This window comes from Corythoichthys intestinalis, chromosome 14 (assembly GCF_030265065.1).
Source record: "Corythoichthys intestinalis isolate RoL2023-P3 chromosome 14, ASM3026506v1, whole genome shotgun sequence".
Classification (NCBI taxonomy): domain Eukaryota; kingdom Metazoa; phylum Chordata; class Actinopteri; order Syngnathiformes; family Syngnathidae; genus Corythoichthys; species Corythoichthys intestinalis.
The window spans coordinates 9,948,856-9,970,354 of record NC_080408.1 but is presented as its reverse complement, the minus strand read 5'-3'; the positions used below and the strand labels follow the sequence as shown (position 1 = coordinate 9,970,354).

The following is a 21,499-nucleotide window of genomic DNA, read 5'->3' as shown; positions in this document are numbered from 1 at the left end:
TGATTTCTGCTTTGTGACTTTTATGACTACAAGAGTCATCCAGTTTCAATTTGGATGGGCTAAAAATCACATTTTGGCTGCCAGTCTGAACAAGGGCCAAGTCTGGCCTTGGAGTGAACAAACAAGTGATGTGATGACATTATTCGACAAGCACTACTCAGTGGTTGGTCATTTTCCCACTAAGCACAATGAGTTTCAATGACTTGATTTGTGTGAAAGGCAGCCTGCAGGGTGTTGTTTTAATCAAGTCATGGTCAAACTCTGCTAAAATAACGATATGCTTAATTAAAATAGACATTCATATCCTGATGCGAAGTGGCAAGATCAAATGTTAATTGACTTGCATTACACAAACATATTTCAACACTCCGTCAAGGCTAGGTCATGTTTTTTTTTTGTCTCTCTTCCTCCAATTATGAAAAGCCAGAGTTACACAAGAAAGGCCAATTGTAGAACTGGTACATTCCTCACATTTCTCCACGCTCACGTCAACGCTTTCAACGACAAAGCAGGAAATTATGGTCAGATTTTTTTTTTTTTTTTTGAGGAGGGGGGCATCATTTACCATTTGCCGTGTCCACTTACTGTACATACATATATTGGAAACAATATGATTTCTAGCACCGCTTTTAATCGAAAAAAATAAACATTCATCTTCCGAACCACTTATCCTAAAGAGGGTTGAAAAAACAATGAATAACAAATAAAGTATACAGAATATGATTTATTTCATATTCCATCTAATCAGTGTTGTTTTTTGGCAGCTCTTTTAATTTTTGTCTTTGTCTTTTGGGCGAAAATACTTATTAGTCTTTGTCATATTTTAGTTATTTCAAAATGTGTTCGTCTTCGTCTAGTTTTAGTCAACGAAAACTCACAAATTTCGTCTAGTTTTAGTCAAATTCTCAAAACGTTTTCGTCTATAAACTTCAAAAGTTTTAGTCCATGAATAGATAAATAAATAAACTAGGGCTGTCAACATTATCGCGTTAACGGGCAGTAATTTATTTTTTAAATTAATCACGTTAAAATATTTGACGCAATTAACGCACATGCCCCGCTCAGACTAAAATGACAGTAAAGTGTAATGTCAGCTTGTTACTTGTTTTTTGGTGTTTGGCTCCTTCTGCTGGCGCTTGGGTCCAACTGATTTTATGGGTTAGTACCATGAGTGAGCATGGTTTAATTATTGACATCAACAATGGCGAGCTACTAGTTTATTTTTTGATGGAAATTTTTACAAATTTTAATAAAACAAAAACATTAAGAGGGGTTTTAATATAAAATTTCTATAACTTGTACTAACATTTATCTTTTAAGAACTACAAGTCTTTCTATCCATGGATCGCTTTAAGAGAATGTTAATAATGTTAATGACATCTTGTTGATTTATTGTTATAATAACCAAATACAGTACTTATGTACCGTATGTTGAATGTATATATCCGTCTTGTCTTATATTTCCATTCCAACAATAATTTACAGAAAAATATGGCATCTTTTATAGATGGTTTGAATTGCGATTAATTACGATTAATGTTTAAGCTGTAATCAACTCGATAAAAAATTTTAATCGTTTGACAGCCCTAAAATGAACACATTATTACAGCACATTATCTGCAATTACCGTATTGGCCCGAATGTAAGAAGGCCCTGATTATAAGACGACCCCCTCTTTTTCAAGACTCAAGTTTGGAAAAAAAGACTTTTTGACCACCAAATTAATTTTTATACAGAAATTAACAACTGATTATAACAATATATTTGAGAGAAAAAGCATGTTATTTTGCCTCATTCAAATCTTAATATCTGAACATTTAAATATGTAAACTTAAGTTCAATCACATTCGTAAATGAATGGCTTCTGGTTTTTGAAATATAAAACCAATCTATTGTGATAAAACAACAAAATTGCAACAGCTGCATTAACCATAAGGGGTCGCTTTGGCCTGGGGAGTCAGGTTCAGCATTCACTTCAATGATATCTGGCGCCATCTAGCGTCGTGAATGGGTATAATGTCTAGACCCCGAATATAAGATGACCACCACTTTTTCAGTCTTATTTCAATGCAAAAACACTATGTCTTATATTCGGGTTCATAATTAAATTCGCGTGGATGCCAAGAACTGTATGTAAAAAGTTTTCCAAGAATTTAAGAAGACACCGAGTCACCAGGCTAAAAGCTAATGCTAACGCCAACAGGTATGCTAATGCTATAAGTTAGTTTAGTGTGTGATGATCATTCAGCACAGACCTTTAAAGGCTAAAGCAACATGGGATAGCTAAAATAAGTAAATAAAACTTACCAACCAGCACCTGACACGTGTTTCACAAAAGGAGCCTGGAATGGACGTTCACTGCTGGCCAAAAGAATTGGCAGCCCTGCAATTCTGTCAGATAATGCTCAATTTCTCCCAGAAAATGATTGCAATTACAAATGCTTTGGTAGTAATATCTTCATGTATTTTGCTTGCATTGAAAAAACACACAAAGGAGAAGGGAAAAAAAATAAATCATCATCATCTTACACAAAACTCCAAAAAATGGGCTAGACAAAAGTATTGGAGACCTCAGCCTAATACTTGGTAGCACAACCTTTAGACAAAATAACTGCGAACAACTGCTTCCGGTATCCATCATTTAGTTTCTTATAATGCTCTGCTGGAATTTTAGACCATTCATCTTTGGCCAACTGCTCCAGGTCTCTGAAATTTGAAGGGTGCCTTTTCCAAACTGCCATGTTTAGATCTCTCCACTGGTGTTCTATGGGATTCTGGTCTGGACTCATTGCTAGTCCACTTTAGAAGTCTCCACTGCTTTCTCTCAAACATTTTTTAGTGCTTTTTGAATTGTGTTTTGAGTCATTGTCCTGCTGGAAGACCCATGACCTCTGAAGGAGACCCAGCTTTCTCACACTGGGCCCTACATTATCATGCAAATTTTGTTGGTAGTCTTCAGACTTCATAATGCCATGCACACGGTCAAGCAGTCCAGTGCCAGAGGCAGCAAAGCAACCCCAAAACATCAGGGAACCTCCACCATGTTTGACTGCGGGGACCTCTATGTTGATGTCTTTTCCCAAAAAGCTCTACTTTTGTCTCATCTGACCAGAGAACATTCTTCCAAAACATTTTTGGCTTTCTCAGGTACGTTATGACAAACTCCAGCTTGGCTTTTTTATGTCTCTGGGTAAGAAGTGGAGTCTTCCTGACTATCCTACCCTAGAGTCCCTTTTCATTCAGACACCGACGGATAGTACGGGGTGACACTGTTGTACTCTCGGACTGCAGGACAGCTTGAACTTGTTTGGATGTTAGTCAAGGTTCTTTCTCCACCATCCGCACAATCTTTCGTTGAAATCTCTAGTCAATTTTTCTTTTCCGTTCACATCTAGGGAGGTTAGCCACAGCGCCACTTATTGATGACACTGCACACGGTAGACACAGGAACATTCAGGTCTTTGGAGATCCACTTGTAGCCTTGAGATTGCCCATGCCTCCTCACGATTTTGCTTCTCGAGTCCTCTGACAGTTCTCTGGTCTTTTTTTTTTTTCCGTTCGCAATTTGGTACACACAAGGACACAGGACAGAGGTTGAGTCAACTTTAATCCATTTCAACTAGCTGCAAGTGTGATATAGTTATTGCCACCACCCGTTATGTGCCACAGGTAAGTAACAGGTACTTTAAAATACACAAATTAGAGAAGCATCACATTATTTTTCAAAGTGTGCCAATACTTTTGTCCGGCCCATTTTTGGAGTTTTGTGTAAGATGATAATGATTTATTTTTATTTTTTTCTCTCTTTTGTGTTTTTTCATTCCAAGCAAAATCAATGAAGATATTACTGCCAAAGCATTTGTAATTGCAATCATTTTCTGGGAGAAATTGAGCATTATCTGACAGAATTTCAGGGGTGCCAATACTTTTGGCCAGCACTGTAAGTCAGGTTAAAATGGGTATCAATTGAAATTGAAATTTTTATTTCGGGGTGAGCATATCTACCTAAAAAATGGTTTACCACTTCAGACTATAATCGAGTAAGCAAGAGCTTTGACATCATAGTAAATGTAATTTCTGGAGAAATTGTGATGGTAGCTATGCTGTGGTGGTTGGTGTATCTGGTCACTTAATGTTGATTTTGAGGTATCTCGGACTTCCTGTAGATATCGGGTCACTTCATGTTGAAATTTGGGGCATTTCGTGTTCCTTTCCTGTTCATATTGGGTCACTTCTTGTTGATATGGGTGGATTTTTGGTTCACTTCCTGTACATATAGGGTCATTACCTGTTAATTTTGAGGCATTTTACAGTCACTTCCTGTTTATTTTGGGGTATTTCAGGGTCACTTCTTGTTGATATTGAGTCACTTGGTTTGGAAATCAATTGGAGAGGATTTAATTTTTTTTTCTCCATTCTCTTTTGTTTTTTCATTCCAAGCAAAATCAATGAAGATATTACTGCCAAAGGATTTGTAATTGCAATCATTTTCTGGGAGAAATTGAGCATTATCTGACAGAATTTCAGGGGTGCCAATACTTTTGGCCAGCACTGTAAGTCAGGTTAAAATGGGTATCAATTGAAATTGAAATTTTTATTTCGGGGTGAGCATATCTACCTAAAAAATGGTTTACCACTTCAGACTATAATCGAGTAAGCAAGAGCTTTGACATCATAGTAAATGTAATTTCTGGAGAAATTGTGATGGTAGCTATGCTGTGGTGGTTGGTGTATCTGGTCACTTAATGTTGATTTTGAGGTATCTCGGACTTCCTGTAGATATCGGGTCACTTCATGTTGAAATTTGGGGCATTTCGTGTTCCTTTCCTGTTCATATTGGGTCACTTCTTGTTGATATGGGTGGATTTTTGGTTCACTTCCTGTACATATAGGGTCATTACCTGTTAATTTTGAGGCATTTTACAGTCACTTCCTGTTTATTTTGGGGTATTTCAGGGTCACTTCTTGTTGATATTGAGTCACTTGGTTTGGAAATCAATTGGAGAGGATTTAATTTTTTTTTCTCCATTCTCTTTTGTTTTTTCATTCCAAGCAAAATCAATGAAGATATTACTGCCAAAGGATTTGTAATTGCAATCATTTTCTGGGAGAAATTGAGCATTATATGACAGAATTGCAGGGTTGCCAATACTTTTGCAATATCAAATAAGGGTGGTTTAAATACGCTACGTTACTAATGTGGTCAACGGTTCAACAATCTGCTATAAAACTACCACAAGAAAACAAAAGTATGAGAGGGAAATACATGCGAAAAGTATTTTGAGGCAATGAAAAGGTAATAAAAGACTCAATAAATACAGAAATAGTAAGTACTCGCCGCTTTTCACCAATGCGCGCATGCGTGTGACGTCTCGCCGCATAGGAAGGAATTGCAGAACACCGGTAGTGTTTGTCCAGTGACTACAGATGTCCCGATCGGGTCTGATAAAGTCATTTTCAAAGTATCGGAAATAGGCAAAAAAATATCGGACATGTCTTTTTTTAATATATATATACATTAGGGCTGTCAAAATTATTGCGTTAACGGGCGTTAATTAATTTTTTAAATTAATCACGTTAAAATATTTGACGCAATTAAAGCACAAATACCCTGCTCAAAGAGATTTCAATGACAGCACAGTGAAACGTGTACTTGTGTTTTTGGGAGTTTTGGCTCCCTCTGCTGGCGCTTGGGTGCGACTGATTTTATAGGCTTCAGCAACCATGAGCATTGTGTAAGTAATTATTGACATCAACAATTGCGGGCGACTAGTTTATTTTTTGATTGAAAATTTTACAAATTTTATTAAAACGAAAACATGAAGAGGGGTTTTAATATAAATTTTCTATAACTTGTACTAAGAGTTTTCTTTTAAGAACTACAAGTCTTTCTATCCATGGATCGCTTTAACAGAGTGTTAATAATGGTAATGCCGTCTTGATTTATTGTAATAATAAAGAAATACAGTACTTATGTACCGTATGTTGAATGGATATATCCATCTTGTGTCTTATCTTTCCATTCCAACAATAATTTACAGAAAAATATGGCATATTTTATAGGTGGTTTGAATTGCGAATAATTGCGATTAATTACGATTAATTAATTTTTAAGCTGTAATTAACTCGATTAAAAAAATTTAATCGCTTGACACCCCTAATATATATATATGTATATATATATATATATATATATATTTTTTAATTAAATCATTTTCTAATTGTATTTAACGTTACAGACATAATATGTTACACTCATCCAGAGTCTTTAGTTTAGGCTTAAAGTGCCTGTGACACGAAAAAGCATGTTTATTTCATAATACACGCGGTATTTTATGCCCCTGAATGATATGGACCGCTTGGATGTGTGTGGAAGCGATCGCTATATTTATTTAGTTTTTTGAATCCCGCGCCATGAAAATGAGTGACTTCCGGCTTCGGTCTTGCATTGAGGAGGAGGGCGCTGTGACTAGTGACGAGATTTGTCGTTCACTTAAGTAAACGAATCCATTCCGGTTCGTTCAGTAAAAAGATTCGTTCAAACAAATCGTTCAACGAATCGTTCGCCCCCCTCATCTCCCTCCCCGCCCAAACGAATCGTTCGGTTACTGAACGGGAAGTGACGTTGCCGAACGAATCACCAAAGACCGCTTCGCAGTATAACTGAACGGGAAGTGACATTGCTTGGTCCCTCCCTCTCTTCCACATTGACCACTCGTCGTAGTTTCAGAAATGAGTGACAGGCGGTGACTGCTTTCACAGACAGCCTCGTCTCCCTCCTGCTGCTGCAAAAGCGAGGGAGAACTTCCGCGTCGTCTGTCCTAGTTCTATGGGCTCAAAGTCATGGCTCGTGCTTGCATTTCGATTTAGGACACGGTTAAACATTTTCCTTTTGTGAGGGGAGTAGGGGGCGGGGGCGCACGGACTTTCTTTAGCAGGTTCTTGATCACACATACAATCACATATACAGCATGTTTGCTGTCAGGAAAATAAAAATACATCGAAAGTTTAATTTCTGAATATGGAACGACCAACACATCATATTTACATCTCGCTCTGTTGTATTTTTGTTTTTTAGTATTAAGATGATCGTGTTGAATTTTTGCACTGGTATTAATAAATAAAATAATCCGGTCAGCTCCCCTGTCGTCCCCGCATCTCAGATCGTCAAATGCTGACGAGAAATAATTGTTTGCTCTTTACGATGTCGCCTTTCTACTCTCATTAGTCTGTTAAGAAAAATGTATTATTATTATTATTGCGACATCTCCCGTGTCCGCGTGCTTTGTTTTTGGGCGCTTGAGTAGCACATGATGGACTGATTGACATAATTTGTCAAACCAACCAACACCTGACACGAAAAAAAAAAAAAAAAACACTCGGAAAAAATTACATGTATATACAGTTTCATTGCAAATCAGTATTATGGTGATCATATTGTTTTTTTGCACTGGTATTAATAAATAAAATAATCCGGTCAGCTCCCCTGTCGTCCCCGCATCTCAGATCGTCAAATGCTGACGAGAAATAATTGTTAGCTCTTTACGATGTCGCCTTTCTACTCTCATTAGTCTGTTAAGAAATTTGTAGACATATTGCGACATCTCCCGTGTCTGCGTGCGTTGTTTTGGGCGCTTGAGTAGCACATGATGGACGGATTGACATAATTTGTCAAACCAACCAACACCCGACACGCTGACACGAAAAAAAAAAAAAAAACACTCGGGAAAAAATTGACATGTATATACAGTTTCATTGCAAATCAGTATTATGGTGATCATACTAAATATTTTTTTCTGTGCACATATGAGGTAAATATCGCTGCCATGAAGCCTCCATATAGTGACAGTTCTCTGCCCGCTTCACTGCCGTCACGCGACCGCAGCTCAGCTTTTGCTTGCCTCGTAGCTACCCGTGTTTTAAATTACTGTAAATTTGATAGTATGTCGTCATAGGCAGTCACGAGTTTGTTGAGAAAAGTACTACTCTAAACAATGCTCGCTAGATTTGTGTGGTGTTTTTGTCTGTTTGAGCAGCATTTGATAGGCTCCACGTTAACAAATATGTGACAAAGTCATTTCCTTTCATTTTCTGATTCGTTCACCGCATAGTCATTACTGGAAAATCAAGTTAGCAGCAAGCTAGGTCAGGAACCGGAGGACCGAGTCACTGAACGGGAAGTGACAAAACTCAGTCTTGCCCCCCTGCCTGCACGCTGGCTGCTTATTGGCCACACGTGGACGTGAGTGACAAACGCCCTGATTCTGTTTCCGCTCCCTCCCCTGCCCGTGATGAGGCTGGCGTCTGATTGGTCGTGTGCGATGTCAGAAGACGCTGCCGCTTGCTCAACGCCCTCCCACGCAGCGAACAAGCACCACCTTCTTAGAACGAATCAGTGCAGATGATGATTAGTTCGGTCTCGTTCACCAAAACAATTCGTTCAAAAAGAACGAATCGTTCGCGACCGATACAACACTAGCTGTGACGTGTACGGTAGAAGACGTTCTCTTCACTATACAGTGTACTGTTGTGTATGAGGACGAAGGATTCAGCTGATTTTGCGGATTAATACTTTTATTTTTTGCATCACGCCAGCCAAACGGCTGCAGAAAAATCATTCTGTATGCGGGAGAGGCGTATGCGCCTTTTTGGAGTTTCAAAAGGTTCCCATTCACCGTGGATATTTACTGTGGGACCATTGGACTTACAAGGAAGTGCGTAAACATCTTGTTTTGTATTATGTCAAATACGAATACAGTGATTACAAAGTAAACACTATAAAATTCCTTTAAATAAAGGACTACTTACGTTTGATCATTGATAGGCATGTAAAAAGCTATCCTCATGCTCATTAGCAGTTAGCTGTTAGCGCGTTAGCTACACAACAACTCCAGCCACCCTCCTCCAGGGAACGAACTGTAAATTGCTCTCCGCCGGGCGGTTTGCCGATCCGCAAAGAAACTCGACAACCGGGTCGTCATGTCAAATAATCCAGGCTAGTTATGTGTGATTTTCCACTTCGAAGACTTTGAAACATCCCTCGGTTCGGGTTAGCATGTCGGCTAGCTGTCACTGCTTCTGGTCTGTTTACATTCTCCGAAGCCGGGGAAGGGAAATTACATATGTCCGATTTAGGTGTCATAAAATATCGTTCGGGAGGTGTGACAGTAAAGGTGAAGTCGACTGTTTTGACCATTATGGAGTAATTTTGCCATTTCGTCTTGAATAAATGGATTTTTATTGTTTTATATTCCATTTAGCACAAGATTGTTATTTGTCATGACCATGCCATTTATTTAGCAATTGGGGAAAGTACTTGGGTAAAAAGAATATCCTGTAAAAATATTGAAGTAAAGAGACAGAAACAATGACATTTTGCCGCTCTCTTCGTCGCGTTTTCCTCATTGTGAATAGTTCCCCCTCGACGGGCTGACTGGTCCTTCTCAAGCCATTTATATAGCTATTGGGGAAAAATACTTGGATAAAAAGAATATCCTGTAAAAATATTGGGAGTAGAGAGACTGAAACAATGACATTTTGCAGCTCTCTTCGTCGCGTTTTCCTCGTTCTGAACAATTCCCCCTCAATGGGCTGAATAGTAAAACCGATGAGCCTAGTCTACCGCTGACGTCATCCACCTGTTGGGGACGCTAAAGCCCTATAATGGTAGGCGTGGCTAACCGGCAGATTAAAAGACTAATTTCTCGTCATCTGCGCTTTGCTAAATTGTTGTATATAGTCGAATCGTCTCAAAATATGATTCTAATTTACATAATAATGCCATTTAAGACTTTTTTTCTGGTGTCATATGCTCTTTAAGGTAGGGTTATCAAATTTATCCCGTTAACGGCGGTAATTAATTTGTTAAAATATTTATCACGTTAAAATATTTAACGCAATTAACGCATGCGCTGCACGACCCACTCAGGCTTTGTTGCGTTCAATCTGTAATGGTGCAGTTTTACCTGTATATAGAGCCAAAAGGCAGCGTATAATGAGTAGAGTGAAATTTGGCAGCCTTTGGAGCCTTTTTTTAATTGGCTAAATCCCTCTCCCTACGATTAGAAATATCGTGGGAAGCAATGTGGGGAAGAGAGGTAGTAATTGATCTTTTTCTTAACACCCTATGTTATTTCGCAGAGAAGATATATCAATTGGTACCACTTCGCACAGTCATGGTTGCACTTCCCATCATGCATTTGGGCAGAACAGTTAAATGGCTACAGTATCATTTACTGAAAGCTCAACAAATACACTAGATGGCAATATTTAGTCATAATATACAAAGTCACATCTATCCTTTAAGAATTACAAGTCTTTCTATCCGTGGATCCCTCTCACAGAAAGAATGTTAATAATGTAAATGCCATCTTGAGGATTTATTGTCATAATAATTACAGTACTTATGTACTGTATGTTGAATGTATATATTCGTCCGAGTTATATTTTTTTCTTAATGCATTGCCAAAATGTATATGATCGGGAAAAATTATCGGGATTGGAAATGAATTGGGAGCAAAAAAAAAAAGCAGTCGGATCGGGAAATATTGGGATCGGCAGATACTCAAACTAAAGCGATTGGGATCGGATCGGGAGCAAAAAAACAATCGGAACAACCCTACTATTGACAGTAACAAACTACATCACCCCGAGTATCCATTGCGCGCCTAAAACATGGCGCCCTCCGTAGGTCAAAAGCATGTACTAAATATTATAGATTTTTAAATCAATGGCAATATTTTGTGCTCCAAATAACATATTTTAGTAAAAGAGAACAACTGTGGCTTTTTAGAGCCGACAATCTTTAAGTCTGAGGTTCCTTTTAAAAGGTTACATTAAAAAATAACTCACTGACACAAACATTGTCATCAACTCTTGCAGACGACTGTCATCGAGTACGTGAAACCCTCCGATCTGAAGAAGGACATGAATGAAACCTTCAAGGAGAAGTTCCCTCACATACGCCTCACGCTGAGCAAGATCAGAAGGTCTCGACACCTTCCGCGCCACCGTCCGCAACACCCCGTTATGTTGAACACCTGCCCCTCTTTGCAGCCTGAAGCGGGAAATGAAGAAGCTGGCCCAAGACGAGTGTGGCTACGAGGAGCCCACCGTGGCCATGGCCTTTGTCTACTTTGAGAAGCTGGTGCTACAGGGCAAGCTCAACAAGCAGAACCGAAAACTATGCACGGGCGCCTGTGTCCTGCTGGCTGCCAAAATAGGCGGGGATCTCAAGAAGCACCAAGTCAAGCTCCTCATTGACGTGAGTAGACCAACCGGCATCTAAATAAATCGTAATACCCTGAGGAAAATTAAATTATTTTTCAGACTATAAGTCGCAGTTTGGCCAGGAGTGCGACTTATACTCTGGAGCGACCTATATGTAAAATTATTAACACATTTTTATATCATTTCACATGTTATTTTCACACTAAACCGAGAGGGCGCTCAAAGCCTGTGTGTTCAAAATTGGCGGTAACCTATACAAACAACTGAGAAGGGCTGAACAAAATGGCACAAAAAAAATGGCTCCATTCTATTTTTATTTTTTCCGTCTCAGACAAAACTTTATCTCTTTTGTTATGCCATCTTTGCATAATTTGCGCCAAAGCATTTGCATCGACTTCCGTCTTTATAACGGATATGGGAAGAGGGTTGTGACGTAGCCGTAACCAGTGTTGTCAATAACAGCGTTATATAACGGTGTTACTAATGGCGTTATTTTTGTCAGTAGTGAGTGATTTAATTACTTTTGTCATTTTTGCAAAGCTGTTACCGTTACTGAGGATGTAATGGCGTGCGTTACTATGCGTTACTACGTTGGTTGAATGATGCAAGAAATGTCTGAGAGACATGGAGAAAGCAGAGCGGAAGAGGGGGGTAGGGGAATGGGGTTGTGACGCCGTTGCAAACGTGATGCTAGGTGGCGCGGAGCATTCGCGTTCTCGCTAGCGTTAGCATTTAGCATGGCGAGCGTCCGGTTAAACGCTCGGGAAACTTTATACAAACAATTTGTGGCTTTCAGTTGAGTACAATTGATTGAAAATAATGGACTATTTTCCTGTTCACTATCCATTATCATCACCAAGTTAGTTTTGTCCTTGTAGATGCTACAATATAATGATAATTTTGTTTTGTTTTTTATTTTTCTGGGGGAAGAAAAAATTTTAACAGGAGGGCATTTAAAAAAAACTATTTTTTAAACAGCAAAATCATATCTGGAGGTGAGAACATGAAAAAGCAGAATTAAGGACGCCATGACTGAGTGTGAAGACACTGCTGTGAATGGCCACAGCTGGATTTTTGGGGGATTTTATGGGTGAAACATGGTCATATAACAAGGATCGCGATGCAGAAATCGCAGACATCAAGGAGTGGTCGAGATTTTCTTTTCCATATATTTACCCTTTTAAGAGTTTTTTTTTCCAATTTTTCTTTGTTTGGACCGATTATTTATCATGTAAAATATTGGAGAAAATGCGACTAACAAAAAACAAAAAATACAAATATGCGATAGTTATGAGGTAGATATCTGACTTTTTTACAGACACCCTTTTTATCATTGTGACATAATTTGCTTAAAAGTTTAAAATATGCGCGTGAATAATTTTTTAAAGTCGTTTTTTTTTTTTTTTTAACAAAATATTAGACATCACTTAATGATTCTAAGCTAAAAATGACAAACATTATGAATAATAAATATAAATAATTACCTTTGTTTTATGGCTGGGTTGAAACAAAAGCGGTTGCGCGACGTCTGTAAACAGGTGTTTCCAGGGTAAAACGGACAAATTAAAAATAGTTTGGGGGCTTAATGCGCCATGAATCTGCTATGGCAGCATATAGGCATATTGTACTATCAACCACAACTGTTGTTTTGGCTTAAAATACAGCAGTTTCTTTTAAAGAGGCGTGCAAGAGCAGAAACTGCTTTTTCATTCTTGTCTGTGTTTTCCGCCCTATATACATATATATATATATATATATATATATATATATATATATATATATTAGGGCTGTCAAACGATTAAAATTTTTAATCAAGTTAATTACAGCTTAAAAATTAATTAATCGTAATTAATCGCAATTAATCGCAATTCAAACCATCTATAAAATATGCCATACTTTTCTGTAAATTATATATATATTCTGTAAAATAAATTGTTGGAATGGAAAGATAAGACACAAGATGGATATATACAGTGCCATTGGGAAAACCCATTGGCAGTGTATCAAATACATGTGCATGTGCGTTAATTGTAGAGCTGGGAATCTCTGGGCACCTAACGATTCGATTACGATTATGATTCAGAGGCTCCGATTCGATTATAAAACGATTATTGATGCACCCCCCTCCTTTTTTTTTTCCTCTCTTTCCCCCCCCCCCCCCCCCAATGTTTTGTACATTAGTTCCAAAATTGTTCAAAAATACTCTCAGGCTAAACCACAGTACTATTTCAGTATCAAGTTAACATATAGCAGTAAACAAATATACAAAAATAACATTAAATAAAAAACTCCAGTCCCCATTCTGTATCAGCAGCTTCAAACTACATTCAATTAATTTAATGTTGTGAATCAACCGTTGAATTTGTTAAAATTGCTCCCGTTATTCCATAATTTCCCTTTTGTCTGCTTTCGACATGTGAAAGTTTTAAAACTATTTTAAAGATAGATTCAAGTCAATATTTTACCGATTTAGGAGTATTTTAGATAAAAAGTTAATTAGGTTTGCTTGGAAGGTTCGCTACAACAGCCTTGCAGGGAAGTGTACTGCTTTAAGATGGCGGCCGTTGATAACGCCCGCATCTAGCTTTTTGTAGATGTGCTGCTAACACTACCAAATCTATATTGCATCTAGTCCTATATAAATGATATCCACCGTAACATTATATGGATGTACTTGTAGCAGCTTTTCGGCAGCAGTCAGGTATGTTGTTGTGTTTTTTTTATCTTGTAGCATGAGTTGAGCTAGAGCCGTGAGTTGAGCATTGGCATTACCCGAGGTGCCGGGTAATGGGAAGCATGATGTTTAGCTACTCTCGCTCCGTTCCGTCCCAAAGACCGCGCGACGTGCTGAGTGTTGTGTACTTCCGCTTTACTTCGCATATTTCAATAATCGGAATTTGGATGTTTGTGAATCGTTCATGAATCTTCCACAGCCGAATCGCGAATAATCTAAGAATCGGAAATTTTGCACACCTCTAGTTAATTGCGTCAAATATTTTAACGTGATTAATTTAAAAAATTAATTACCGCCCGTTCACACGATAATTTTGACAGCCCTAATTAACACCTGTAGTATGAACCCTGCCTAAGTTACTAACTCAATTACTATTTGGGAGAAATCATTTTTAACTGTAATTAAAGCGATACAGACCCCCTCAAGATATAAAAGGGGTGTCATTCAACTAGTTGTCAGTTGACATACCACAAAATGTTCTGAAAATATTTTATAAAGGTTGAAAACTTACCTAAAGTTGCTTTAAATACGTTTTTTCCTCTTCATTGCGCATTTTATGGCTGGTGCAACTTATAGTCCAAAAAAATACAGTAAATGAAATTAGCTTGTTTTTCTTACTGGCTTGTTTTTCTCACGGATGTCCAATCGTTTTTGGCCCGGGGGTTCTGAAAATTACCATTCACTGCCAGCCTTTCAATTTTAAATCATTTCAACTTTTCAATCTTGTAGAAACTGGAGGAGCGGTTTCGCGTGAACCGGCGAGAGCTGATTGCCTTCGAGTTCCCCGTGCTGGTGGCGTTGGAATTCAACTTGCACCTCCCCGAGCATGAAGTCATGCCGCACTACAGACGCCTGCTGCAGGCCTCCTAGCGTCGGTGGACCATCAGGAGGGAGGGTTGCCTTCTGATAAGATAGCTGACATTTTTCAGGTACCAAGTGGTACCTTTTCACAGTACCCCTTGGGACCACTTGGCTGCAGAACTTTGGTCCGCATCCTTTTTTGCTCCACGACCATTTGTATATTGAGGACTCTCTCGCTTTAGTTGTGAAATGGCTTTGAACAGTTTTGAATGATCAATCTGCTGTGCTTATGACTGCTTGCGCTTCATCGATAAGTCTTGAAAAACAGACTTATTTGGAATACATTTTTACACAGCTCTGAAAGAGCTCGACGTTTTCTAGTGTATGCAACAGGAGACAACATTGGACTCCTCATTCGTTTTATTCAGATCATTTTGACCAGTGCCCTCTAATCTTCTTGTACTCTATGTTAGAGTGTATTGCCAGCACGTTAAGGTGCTCTATGTTGGGGCTGAGGGTGGTGCTTTTGGTTGCCAGAGGTACCCCGTGGTATTCGTCGTGGATTTTTTTTTCCAACTCCTCTTCTAAGCAATCAAACTTTGACAGAATGCTACACCCACAATACAGTAGGTGGAGTTTTTCAATATAGGTTCATATTTGCCTACAGTGGCTATCTGACTAGTTGAATTATCAGTATGTGTTCTTGAGACTTGTAATAAGAGGCCCATATAGAGAGAATTTATTAAGATTAACCAGGAGCGCTACTGTTTTTTACTGAGTTGCCCCTCTTCAGGAAGTTGAAAAAAGAAAAAAAAAATCTTCGCAATTGAATCCAGAATTGAAATGCTTTCATTTTTTTTTTGAAAGAAAAAAAATCACACCACTTTGTTATGAGGGATTCTCTCAAGTGGAAAAGTAAAGTTTGTTGTTGACACATTCCAAAGATTTTAGAAGCTAAGAAAAGCGACATTCATGACTACTTGATTATGATTGTAAATAAATCAGTTGTCCAATCAAATACTCTGCTGTTCTTTGTAGCATTGTTTTTGTCAATAAGGACCAGTAATCTGATTACTTTCTTTCAGTAACGAGCAACCTAACGCGTTCATTTTTCCAAGCAAGTAATCTGATTAAAGTTAGTTTCCTCAGTGCCTGTGCGTTGCTATTTTGTTGTTGCCTCATACTGTATGTAGAATGAAGAATACTGTAGTCATGTACGAAGAGCATTTGAATAGAAAATACTGCTCTTGAGTTTGGGAGCGACATCACATCTCACGTTTTATCATCGGAAAAAAAACGGGTCACGTGTAATACCATGCTGTGTGCACACTGCGCGCCGCCTGCCACGGCGGTCAACAACATAGCCTGGCTAGTGGCTACCTAACAGGATGCTAACAGTAAAGGAGCCGGAGAGATACAACAAACGGCTGCATTTGCTCACTGGAGATACAGCCATTACTTCACATATCCATCCAGTAAAGATGACAAAAATATCTCCGCGCGTTGCAAACGCTGTGCTGGCTCAGCAAGACTGTCGACCTCTAAAAACTCGACATCCAATTCAACAAGGAAGCACTTGGAATTACAGCACAACGCAAAAAAACTCAAAACAAAGCCGACAGGTTATGAGACAGCCAGCACTTCTACAGTTTGTAACCAGCCTTTATAATATGTGTAATTATGTACATTTTATAGTTGGAGTTTGTAATCATAGGCGGAGTTTTACATTTGTGGGACTGAGGGAAAAGCATGTTGAAGACTCTGAAATAACTGAAAACAGGTTTTGTATTCTACGTTCTTCAAAGTATCCACTTTTGAGGTGTCTCCAAACTTTTGGCCAATACTGTATGTGTGTATGTATATATATATATATATATATATATATATACATATACATATATATACATCTTGACACTGTTCGAGTTCAATCAACTGTTCAAGTTGTTGTTGGTAGCGTTTGAAAGCAACTTTTATAGACAACATTTTAACAGCTAGGTCTTTATTTCAAAGGGGAAGTTCAGAATTTTTTACATTAGGCTTAATCTTGGAGTTAGCAGGGGTTTAATTAGTCGTTGGAGTTTATGTAAACAAACTACGTGCAGTTTGTCAGTTATTTGTTAGTTTTAGGGCTCCGGAATGCCTAAGCTAGGGTGAGTCAATGGTGGTTGAAATCAACTCCATCGACTAATTAAACCCCCACTAACTCAAAGATTAAGCCTTATGTGAAAAACTCAATTACACCGATGACATTTTTATGTTGAGGCAGCAAAAGGAGAAAAAATGGTGAAAAGTAACTGATAAGTTATTTTTAAAGTAACTTGGTTACTTTGATAATAAAGTAATCAGTAAAGTAACTAGATTACTTTTTTGAGGTGTAATCAGTAAATTACTTTTTAAAGTAATCCGTGACAACACTGATAACAACGATAACAAAAATATTTTGTTGCCGAACAATTTTTTCATGACGATGACAAGCTAAAAACATGGTTTGGGAAACTAAAACTCTGGCTTCACCATCAGTTATTAGACAGCTCCTACAGACATTGCGCCACGCCTTCCCGGAGGGGGCCGAACTAGGCAGAGAGTTGAGGTGGCTTTCATTGTGATGAACTGAAACACAAGCTGCGTTCAAACGCCGGATTTAGGTGGGAAAAGGATGGCATAAATAACTAATACTGCGGACAGGAGTGTCGCGAGTGATTTGGTCGAGGATTCAAGGTAATTAATTAAGTAAAATACCACCATGCATGCACTTTGAAACGTGAAAAAAACGAATGGGAAAGAAATTAACCAAGAATCTAAGACTTTTAGGTCCATATCTGTAGAATGCAGGGATGTACGCATTTAATTACAAAAATGTTCAATTCAAAAAGCTCTTTGTTTTGTGATGGCCATCATGGTGTATTTTTTATCTATACACAATAGCGTAACTTTATATTCAAATGATCAGGTAATTTTCGGCCAACTGCCCATTTTTTGGCAAAAAAAATAATACCGTAATAATTTAGACATTTCTGCATTAAAAATTGCCTTTTACATGTTTTTATGTAACATTTCAATCTATGTGGGGGAAAAAATGGATGGGAAAGAAATTAACCAAGAATCTAAGACTTTTGGGTCCATATCTGTAGAATTCAGGGATGTACGCATTTATTTACAAAAATGTTCAACTTAAAAAGCTCTTTGTTTTGTGATGGCCATCATGGTGTATTTTTTATCCATACACAATAGCGTAACTTTATATTCAAATGATCAGGTAATTTCTGATCAACTGTCCATTTTTTGGCAAAAAAAAATTTTTTTTTTTTGACATTTCTGCAAAAAAAAAAAAAAAAAAAAAAACTTTTATGTGTTTTTATGTAACATTTCAATCTATGTAGGGGGAAAAAAACAAATGGGAACAATAAAGAAGAATGGGCCAAGATTAGACTGATCTGTAGCTACAGGAAGCATCTGGATGAAGTTATTGCTGCCAAAGGGGGGGTGGCACAAAATATTAAATATGATGGTTCATTTACTAATTTTTCCTCCTTTTGTCATTGGTTGCATACGATCCTCATTAAAATATTAGAAACTCTAAATGTTTGGGTGGTTTTAGTTACAGCATACACTGTTTTTTCATCTGTGTGATTTTGACAAACATCAGATCACAGTTGATGGTGATTTTATGCAGAAATGTAATTCCAAAAAGGTTCAGATATTTTTCATACCACTGTAGCTAAATTTTTGTTATAAAACTGAATTTTCTATCCAGAAGGGGGAGGCACACTTTAAATATATTAATGGCATCTATGAGTGAACTTCGAGTAAAATTTAAATATCTCGAGGCCGGGCCGAGTGTCCTTTTTTGGAAATCGTGGCGTTAGCATTAGCATAAAATTTAGTGTGGCGAGAAATACTCGAACAACTAATTTTTTTCAACTCTGCGCCGACGTATTCAGGCACAAGCTTGCAACAGGAGAACCGATGCGATTTTCTAAATAAAGCATTTAAAGGAACAATTCATATTTGACGTGCTATTTCAGACGACTTCTAGCAAATAATGAGTAAATAATGAGCTATATATTTCTATAGATGTCATGTTAAATTATACGTATTATGAATTATGAATTAGAATATCTTTAAATCTAAAAAAATTTGCAAGACGTGGCACTTTTCTTATGGTGTGGCGGTGCGCCACAATCTTTTACAATTAGGAGAAACCCTGAGATCAATAGACTTTAAATCATGGCCGGTAGTTGGGTACTATTACAACTGGGGCTACACAGGGGCTGAGCACCAAGGGAAAAAAAAAAAAAAAAAGTTCTCCGGTGACTGACGATTCAGTGTTTTGACTCGATGGAAGTGTCACATGGGCGCTCCAATGTAAACAAGGTGTGGGTCAAAACAAACAGCAGAACACACACCATCCATGGCTTAGTCGGCCCCATTGACGGCCTAATTCCCCCCCTAGGCGGCTCATAAAGGCTTCCATTGACAGACATCGTTGTGAAAATGCGTAACCTTCACTGGCGGCGGGATAGGCACGCTGACTATCTTTGCCGGGAACATAACATTTGGCTGAGGTGGCAATTTTCCTGTCACCGGGAAGTGATTCAGGACTTTAGCAGTGTAAACATGCATGTGTGGAATTCGGTGATAGGCAAATCATGAGGGCACTTACTGCTGAAGCTTTTTATTATTAACAGTGACGAAATAAGAGCCACTGTCCTGGCCACATGACATCCATGGGATCGTCTTCACGTACGACACAGCTACCCAATCTCTTTTGTTCTAGTCCCATGAGCGACAACTGAAGCCCCTGTAATTGAAAACCAGTGACGCAAATCGCGACATTAAAGAAAGGCCTTCATGCTTATTTATTGATTAAGCTCCTAGGGGTCTCAGGGTTACATCATTGTGTACAAAATTTCAGAAAATGACAAATTTACTCCTGCTGAAAATTTCAAAGGGCATGAGACCGGTTGCAACTCCCTAATTTTAACCGACTGCCTCAGTTTTTTGAGTTTTTCATCATATAGCTTATGCAATGTGCGATTGTAGCTGTGATATACACTCACTACCACTTTATTAGGTACACCTGTCCAACTGCTCGTTAACACTTAATTTCTAATCAGCCAATCACATGGCGGCAACTCAGTGCATTTAGGCATGTAGACATGGTTTAAGACAATCTCCTGCAGTTCAAACCGGGCATCAGTATGGGGAAGAAAGGTGATTTGAGTGACTTTGAACGTGGCATGGTTGTTGGTGCCAAAAGGGCTGGTGTGAGTATTTCAGAAACTGCTGATCTACTGGGATTTTCACGCACAACCATCTCTAGGGTTTACAGAGAATGGGCCGAAAAAGAACAAATATCTAGTAAGCGGCAGTTCTGTGGGCGGAAATGCCTTGTTGATACCAGAGGTCAGAGGAGAATGGCCAGACTGGTTTGAGCTGATAGAAAGGCAACAGTAACTCAAATAACCACCCGTTACAACCAAGGTAGGCAGAAGAGCATCTCTGAATGCACAGTACGTCGAACTTTGAGAAAGATGGGCTACAGCAGCAGCAGACCACGCCGGGTGCCACTCTTTTCAGAAAAACGTTGCCTGGTCTGATGAGTCTCGATTTCTGCTGCGAAATTCGGATGGTAGGGTCAGAATTTGGCGTCAACAACATGAAAGCATGGATCCATCCTGCATTGTATCAACAGTTCAGGCTGGTGGTGGTGGTGGTGTAATGGTGTGGGGAATATTTTCTTGGCACTCTTTGGGCCCCTTGTTACCAATTGAGCATCGTTGGAATGCCACAGCCTACCTGAGTATTGTTGCTGACCATGTCCATCCCTTTATGACCACAATGTACCCAACTTCTGATGGCTACTTTCAGCAGGCTAATGCGCCATGTCATAAAGCTGGAATCATCTCAGACTGGTTTCTTGAACATGACAGTGAGTTCACTGTACTCAAATGGCCTCCACAGTCACCAGATCTCAATCCAATAGAGCGTCTTTGGGATGTGGTGGAACGGGAGATTCGCTTCATGGATGTGCAGCCGACAAATCTGCACCAACTGCGTGATGCCATCATGTCAATATGGACCAAACTCTCTAAAGAATGCTTCCAGCACCCTAATGAATCCATGCCACGAAGAACTGAGGCAGTTCTGAAGGCAAAGGGGGGGGGGTCCAACCAGTTACTAGCATGGTGTACCTAATAAAGTGGCCGGTGAGTGTACATTTCGGTCGACTACAGATCGGGATATTGCCCAGCATGAAGTACCTCTAATATGAATGAATTAACGAATTCATCAGTTCAATTTGTTAATCCACATATGCAATGTTAGGGCACTAACATTTGAAGCAGGAGAATGTAGTCAGAAAAACATTAGTTTTCGTCAATGATGACGAAATAATAATAATACCGTATTGGCCCGAATATAAGACGGTGTTTTTTGCATTGAAGTAAGACTGAAAAAGAGGGGGTCGTCTTATATTCGCGGTCTACACATATACCCATTCACGACGATAGATGGCGCCAGATATCTTTGAAGCGATGTTCTGTCATGACAGATCTCAGCTCCTATCAAGTTTAACAAGTTTGCATTACTTTATTGCAATGTTTTTCCTTATTCCGATTTGTTTCAAGACTACAGTTAGTTAGACTTCACTTTGATGGTTAATGCAGTTATTGCAATTTTGTTGTTTTATCACAATATAGTTTATTTACATTTCAAAAACCAGATGCCATTCAT

General features: G+C 38.6%; 1 protein-coding gene across 3 annotated transcripts in view; it reads left to right on the top strand.

The window, feature by feature from the left end:
• cables1 (Cdk5 and Abl enzyme substrate 1) overlaps nucleotides 1-16,598 on the top strand; it is a 63,650-nt gene extending 47,052 nt beyond the window's left edge. For all 3 annotated transcript variants that reach the window (XM_057857316.1, XM_057857317.1, XM_057857315.1), the window contains 3 exons: nucleotides 10,882-10,988; nucleotides 11,056-11,263; nucleotides 14,693-16,598. In XM_057857316.1, the coding sequence (XP_057713299.1) occupies nucleotides 10,882-10,988; nucleotides 11,056-11,263; nucleotides 14,693-14,833 (456 nt within the window). In that variant the 3' untranslated portion in view covers nucleotides 14,834-16,598. The remainder of the gene's footprint in view (nucleotides 1-10,881; nucleotides 10,989-11,055; nucleotides 11,264-14,692) is intronic.
• The last annotated feature ends 4,901 nt before the right edge of the window (nucleotides 16,599-21,499 follow it).